This window comes from Poromitra crassiceps (genome assembly GCF_964638095.1).
Source record: "Poromitra crassiceps genome assembly, chromosome: 2".
NCBI classification, from domain to species: Eukaryota; Metazoa; Chordata; class Actinopteri; order Beryciformes; family Melamphaidae; genus Poromitra; species Poromitra crassiceps.
This window is the reverse complement of record NC_139624.1, coordinates 35,752,118-35,759,617: the sequence shown is the minus strand read 5'-3', so window position 1 is coordinate 35,759,617 and position 7,500 is coordinate 35,752,118. Positions and strand designations below refer to the sequence as shown.

Genomic DNA, 7,500 nt, shown 5'->3' with positions numbered 1-7,500 from the left:
TGACTGACCCTAACAAAGCGTCTCTTGACCAAAGCGCACGTGCTAAAAAGAGAAGCAGCTTTTGGGAGCAGGAGCTTATGAATTAAGGGCCCGAACACACCATAAGCCAATCCTACACTGAAGCAACGCAGTGAGTTTCATTTCAGTGTCCTTGTTAACAGGCGAGACCGATCACACCAGCCGCACGCTGCATGCGTGCTGCAGCGATAGTTTCAGCTTCTGGGGCCGGTTGCACCAACTGGTCTTACACTGGTCTTAAGCTAAGTTGGTCGTAACTTTACGACCTAACAGCTACGCCGGTTGCACCAAGACGGCTTAAGCCTTATTTTCACTACGACCAGGCGTAACTCCTACGCCTGGTCAGGAGGAGGCGTAGAGCCTGCCTGTAACAGAGATCTCCGCGGAGACCTTTTTGACCGTCATCGTCGTAACACCGCCAGTTCGCCGTCTTTGAAAGCACGACGTTAGATTATAACTAACTAGTTGTGTGGCTTAGCCTTCCAAAATGTTGCCGTTAATTTTTTAGAATGTAATACATAGAATTGGGAACGTTACATTCAATTTCATTCAGACTGTCTTTCTGGCTCAATCGCCGCCATTTTTCCCCCGGAGCGAGGGAGGGTGAGAGGAGGGAGGGTGTTTTACAGTAGTGGCTGAGAGAGCGTAGTGGCACAGTGCTCCAAGCAGGTCGCGAGGCACATTTTTTGCAACATCATCCAATCAGGGTGCATTCCCTGGCAATTCACATGGACGCGCATTGCTACGACCAGCATAGTTAAGACCAGACATAAGCCGTGTTGGTGCAACAGGCGTAAATCCATGGTCTTAACTAAGACCGACGTAGGAGTTACGACCAGGCATAGTTAAGACCAGTTGGTGCAACCGGCCCCTGGTCTCTCTGGTCTGCATGCGAGCAGCCAGGCGTGAAGTCAATGCAAGTTGTGAGCGGGGGCAGGGCAGCGCCGGGCAAAACATAGCGAGCCGTGGACAAAACGTGATTCTGGTGTGAATAGCAAGGCTCCTGCTGGAAGCTTCCGTGAAGTGCTGCTTCAGAGATGCTTGTGATGTGAACCAGGTGTAAGAGTGTGTAAATCAGAGGCATGGAGCTCAGCAAGACGCAGCCCAAATGTGGAGACAGAAGAGAAGAGAGAGTGGGAGGAGGGGGAAGATACAGTATAGATGGAGAGGAGAGAAAAAAGGGAAACAAACACAAACTAGAACGACCGCAACGCGGACTTATGCCTCCGCCATTAGTTCATTCTGGAGTCCAAATCGCCATTTGAGGCAAATTGGAAGAGATTCCGTCAAGGCGCTCCTGTGATGTTGCGTTACAGAGCTTGGAAATTGGGTGTGTGAGAGGTCACAGTGACCTTGAACTTTGACCACCAAAATGTAATCAGTTCATCCTTGAGTCCAAGTCGAGTTTGATTAAATTCCGTCAAGGCATTCCTGAGATATCGCGTTAACAAGCTTGAAAATGGCGTTCGAGAGCTCACCTTGACCACCAAAATCTAATCAGATCATCCTTGAGTGTAAGGCGATGTTTGAGGCAAATTTGATGAAATTCCGTCAAGGCATTCGTGAGATATCGCGTTAACAAGCTGGAAAATGGCGTTTGAGAGGTCACAGTGACCTTGACCTTTGACTTTTGACCACCAAAATGTAATCAGTTCATCCTTGAGTCCAAGTCGATGTTTGAGACAAGTTTGATTAAATTCCGTCAAGGCATTCCTGAGATATCGCGTTAACAAGCTTGAAAATGGCGTTCAAGAGGTCACAGTGACCTTGACCTTTGACCACCAAAATCTAATCAGTTCATCCTTGAGTCCAAGTCGATGTTTGAGACAAGTTTGATTAAATTCCGTCAAGGCATTCCTGAGATATCGCGTTAACAAGCTTGAAAATGGCGTTTGAGAGGTCACAGTGACCTTGACCTTTGACGTTTGACCACCAAAATCTAATCAGATCATCCTGGAGTCTAAGTCGATGTTTGAGGCAAATTTGATGAAATTCCGTCCAGGCGTTCCTCAGATATCGCGTTAACAAGCTTGAAAATGGCGTTCGAGAGGTCACAGTGACCTTGACCTTTGACCTTTGACCACCAAAATCTAATCAGATCATCCTTGAGTCTAAGTCGATGTTTGAGGCAAATTTGATGAAATTCCGTCCAGGCGTTCCTCAGATATCGCGTTAACAAGCTTGAAAATGGCGTTCGAGAGGTCACAGTGACCTTGACCTTTGACCTTTGACCACCAAAATCTAATCAGATCATCCTTGAGCCTAAGTGAATGTTTAAGGCGAATCTGATGAAATTCCGTCCAGGCGTTCCTCAGATATCGCGTTAACAAACATGGAACATCGTACGGACGGACGGACGGACGGACGGACGGACGGACGGACAGACAGCCGTACGGACAGCCGTACGGACGGACAACCCGGATCCATAATGCCTCCGGCCTGGCCATCGCCGGCGGAGGCATAAAAAGTGTCTTGGCATCCATTGCCAAAACAATTTGTCCTAATTATTAAATCTGTTCTGACCTCTCATATTTTGTGAGTGGGTCAACTCTCTTGTATTTATAACATAAAGCACTTGGCAATAACATTACTTCTGAGGCAGAGGAGGAGGGGGAAGAGTTGGATTGAGAGAAAACAGAAGAAGCTAGGGGAGGAGAGAGTGAATCAGAGTGAAAGTGAAAGAGGCGTCAGGGGAACAGAGAGAGGAGAGTGAGTAAGAGAGAGAAGGCGACTAAGACCTTTCCAAAACACACAGTTTCCCCGCCCCACCAAACCCTCAGCACTGGAGACTTTCCAAAGGTTACAGAGATAAGAACTGCTGTGTGTGAGCTGCTTGTACTGTACATGCATGAGGAAGTGGTCTTTTACGGCATAATGCTTTTCTATGAGTACTTTCTGTTACAGAGCCAGGAAGTCTCCTCTTCTCCAGCACAGGAACGGTGGTGGTAGCCTGCAGGTGAACAGAAGTAGCCTTGTGGAAGGGTGCTGGATCCAATTCCAAATGTGGGCGGGGAAAATGAAAGGGTAATGCCGTCCCCCCTCCCTCAACAACTGCGGTCGAGGTGCCAATCAGCAAGGCACTTCAGGGCTCCAGACTCACTTTGACACTGGCAGCACTGCTGCTACCAACGCTCTTAGTTGGTCGTGCCAACACATGATCTGATCACACACTTTTTATCTTGGTGGTACAGCATGGTATAGAGCACAGTCACGTGACTTTCCGTGACGTTTCCTGCCCCGGAAGTGAGTTCCCCATTCATTTTCTCCAGAGACATTTTCTCTCTCTAAATGTCTATGGAGAAATTAAAGGGGAACTCACTTCCTGTCACGTGCCTGTTCAGCTCTATTCATCAATGAGCATGCTGATGATGAACAGCTGTCTTCATTTGCATACCCTCGTTTTGCATTGATGTAAAGATTGACAGTGACTCGAGACTTGATATTTGCAAAATATTTTAATCTGAACATTAATTTTCTCTGCCATGAGCAGTGGGTGACAAAATAGGACATATTCTATTATATTACTTACTTAGGCCTATTAGCCCTCCTGGGGCATAGGGGGTCAACAAGAGTTCTCCAGGCCTCCCCTATTTGAGCCAACCCATCCAGTTGTCCCCAGGTGTGGCCCATCCTCTTGACATCTGCATCAAAGTCTCCGCGCCAGGTGTTTGGATGACCTCTCCTTTTCCCTTGGGGGTTCCACTTGAGGGATTGCCTTGTGATGTTTGTGGCTGGTTTGTGCAATGTGTGTCCTATCCATCTCCAACGCCGTTGGAGAATCTCTTCATCTGCTGGCTGTTGCTTTGTGCATTGCCACAGTTCCTTGTTGCTGATGGTGTTAGGCCAGCAGATCCGGAGGATTCGTCGCAGTCAGGTGGTGTTGAAAGTTTGGATTTTCTTGGTGGTGAGGACAGTGATCCTCCATGTCTTGGCGCGGTAAAGTAGGACTGACTTCACATTGGTGTTGAAGATCCTGATCTTGGTTGTGATGGTCAGGTCTCTTGAGCTCCAGATGTTCTTTCTTCTATTATATATTTTAATAAAAATGAACTGAGCACCCCGGAGTTAATAACAAGCACATCCATTTGAATCCTCCCGGAAGAAAATGGTAACATATGTTTATTTTTATGTCCCCCCCCCCCCATTTTCTCACCAAATGTACTTGGCCAATTTTTCCCCTGCTGCCCTGGTCGCTGCTCCACCCTCTGCCTATCTGCTCCACCCTCTGCCTATCTGCGAAGAACCGTAGACAAACACCATGATTCCTCCGAGACATGCGCAGTTGCCAGCCGCTTCTTTCCACCCGACAGTGGGAGCTTCACTGGCAGGACGTAACACGTGGGAGGATCACGCTATTCCCACCAGTTCCCTTCCACCCCGAACAGGCGCCCCGACCGACCAGAGGAGGCACTAGGACAAATACCCTCAATCCGGCTTCCCTCCAGCAGACACCAGCCAATCGTGCCTGTATGGACGCCCGACAAAGCCGGAGGTAACACGAGGATGCGAACCTGCGGCCCTCGCGTTGGTAGGCAGGGAATCTACCTCTACACTACCCAGATGCACCAGAAAATGGTAACATAATTGATGTTACTTAAATGTTAAATGCACGAGCATGTGCAGAAAGAGGCAAGATAAAGAAAGTGATCCGAATCAGCGTTTACATGATGAAATTCTATTCAACGACCGGATTATGAAAGGGTTATACCACCCCTCTCAAACGGAATGACATTTCATTTGGGTCAGGCCAGTTTATTCTGATTGAGGCGTTTATATATGAGGCTCAGATTGATGTTGAAAGTGCAGGCAGGGAGAGTGCAGGTAGGGAGAGACCGACTGAGCCAAGTCAGTGAAAAAGAAAAAGTACTACCGTAGTTGGCTAACACAGAGGTTCTCAAATGTTTTTCAGCCAAAGACCCCTTACAAGATAGAAAATATACCGGGGACCCCCTCATTCTGATTTGTGATTTTGGGCTAAGCTTAATTGTTTCCACGGTAACGTGCTTGACTTTTAATTTGATCGGTTTGTTATTAGAATGTAATCCATGAACCATTTTAGATTTAAAGCATAAACTATTTTCGTTGAACTATGAAGATTTTGCAAAAAAAAAAAAAAAATTTTTTTTATTATGTATATTACATTTACCGTAAATTCCGGACTATAAGGCGCACCGGTCTATAAGCCGCACCTTCAAAGGTGACTATTTTTTTCTTATATAAGCCGCACCGGTCTATAAGCCGCGGGTGTTTTGATGTTTAATTACCATATGTAAGGCTTCGTGCACAGAGGGGATTGTCGGGAAAGAGATGGCTGTTTGGGGAAGCTCCCATTTATTAACATTTCAACAAAACAAAAGTCAGGTCACTAATCCCCAGACAAAATCACACATTGTGAGATGCTTAAAAATCACCATCGGCGGGAGCTGCTGTGCAGCCAAGAACACAAGTGAAATTCGTTCTCTCGTGACCTGTGGTTCTCAACGTGATGGACGATTCACCTTTCTTGTTAACAGTCCTAGTGAGAGGCAGGTCGAACGTCAAAGGCACTTCATCCATATTTATGATCTGCTCCGGTCCGATGGAATATTCCTTGATCTTTCTTTGTGTGAATTCGCCGAAGTTTGTAATTTTCTCCTGGTAGTCGGGAGGGAGTTGCTGACACAGTCGTCCGCGCCCTGACGGACAGTCCCTTTCGTCTCGGGTTTGTGCATGATCCTTTGCTGCTGCTGCTGTTGTTGTTCCTGTCTCGCTACTGTCTCAGACATGGCTTTCAGGCTCAATCGCCGCCATCGACGTAACACAGCCAGTTCTCCATCTTTTGAAGCATGATGTTAGATTACAACGAGCTAGTTGTGTGGCTTAGCCTTCCAAAATGTTGCTGTTAGTTTTTTAGAATGTAATACATAGAATTGGGAATGTTACATTCAATTTCATTCAGACTGTCTTTCAGGCTCAATCGCTGCCTTTTTCCCCCCGGAGCGAGGGAGGAGGGAGGGTGTTTTACCGTAGTGGCTGAGAGAGAGTAGTGGCACAGTGCTCCAATCAGGTCGCGAGGCACATTTTTTGCAACATCATCCAATCAGGGTCTCGCTCTCATAATGTCTGTCTTGCTCTCGTTCTGCCTCATACCAACATCCATAGATTTTGGAGGTTCCCGAGTGGCCGTTTGCTGGAAAAATCCATAGATAAGCCGCACCGTTATATAAGCCGCAGGGGGCAAAAAAGGCCAAAAAACGGGAAAAAAGCCGCGGCTTATAGTCCGGAATTTACGGTACATTACGTCATTTAGCAGATGCTTTTGTTTTGTCCAAAGCGACTTACAATATCACAATTTGTCAACAGTACAGAAAACCACTATGCAACACAATCAATGACAGCTAGGATATTTTGATAGACTAGCACCATGTAGGAAATAGTTTGAGAAGGAATAAGTAACATGTAGCATTTTATTAAAAAAAAAAAAAAAAAAAAAAAAAAAAAACTGAAAACTTTTCGCGGACCCCCTGGCAAAGTGCCCCATTTGAGAACCACTGGGCTAACACACTACCCATGCCGGAGGGGCACCAAAACAGCCCAATGATCATCATGCACTTGCAGGAATGCGTGAAATTTTAAGTGACACTCTTGAGCACTGCACATAACTCCCAGCAGGAAAAGACTGTGGTGCTACTCGAAAGCTCCAGAGCATGAAATTGTGGAACTGTGTCAGTGTGGCATTGCTGGAAAAAAGCAGCATGTATGCCCAGTTGATGAATACAGAAATGGCCAAGGAAAATGGACAAATGACAAACAGCCCAGGGCACTTTGCATCACTGTGCTCCGAAACTGACCTGAGAGTCTTTTGTGCGACGTGGAGGAAGTCTTCGTTCCGTTCTGGTTCTTCCTCGGCAGCGGCGACGACGGTGGCGGGGCGCCGGATCTGTGGGAGGGTGATGGCGAGGGCCTCCGGTCCAGCGGGGAGGGCGAGGCGGCGGATGACACTCGTCTGTCCAGGGGAGAGCGTGCCGGACCGGGCCGCCCGTCCCCCAGGGAGGACGGGGGCGTGGCGGGGCGCGGTGTGGACGGCCCGCCCGCGCCACGACCGTTCACCAGCTTCTCGCCGGAGCGTTGGGAGGCCGGCGGGGGGAGGGAGGGGGGTTTGAGGGAGGAGGGCGAGGGGGAGGAGGTGAGACGGATCTTCTCCAGGCTTACGACTGGGAGGGATATGCTGAAGGGAGACAGGAAGAGAAGCTTAGAGTGATTGATGTGTTTGTGTGAGTGTCTACGTGTGTGAGTATGATGGTTGATTTTATTGCCGATGGTAAACAGATGTTGTACACTCTGTACCCACCATGTCTTGTTGCGAGCTCCCTTGGGTGGGTAGACCGCGAGCGGGGCCTTGCTGAAGCGGGAGTGGGGGTAATCCTTGGGCACCCTGAAGGCCAGCATGTCCCCGGGGCTGGGGGCCACAGTGGGGGCCACCGCAGGGGCCTTGGGCTTCAT

General features: G+C 48.2%; 1 protein-coding gene across 1 annotated transcript in view; it reads right to left on the bottom strand.

The window, feature by feature from the left end:
• The window catches only part of atxn7l1 (ataxin 7-like 1), a 65,907-nt gene that overhangs the window by 16,353 nt on the left and 42,054 nt on the right, over positions 1 to 7,500 (bottom strand). Inside the window, exons 4-5 of the mRNA XM_083661981.1 lie at positions 7,349 to 7,500; positions 6,845 to 7,225 (exon numbers count right to left, since the gene is read on the bottom strand). The exon at positions 7,349 to 7,500 is cut by the window's right edge and continues 47 nt beyond it. Of these exons, the coding sequence (XP_083518107.1) occupies positions 6,845 to 7,225; positions 7,349 to 7,500 (533 nt within the window). The remainder of the gene's footprint in view (positions 1 to 6,844; positions 7,226 to 7,348) is intronic.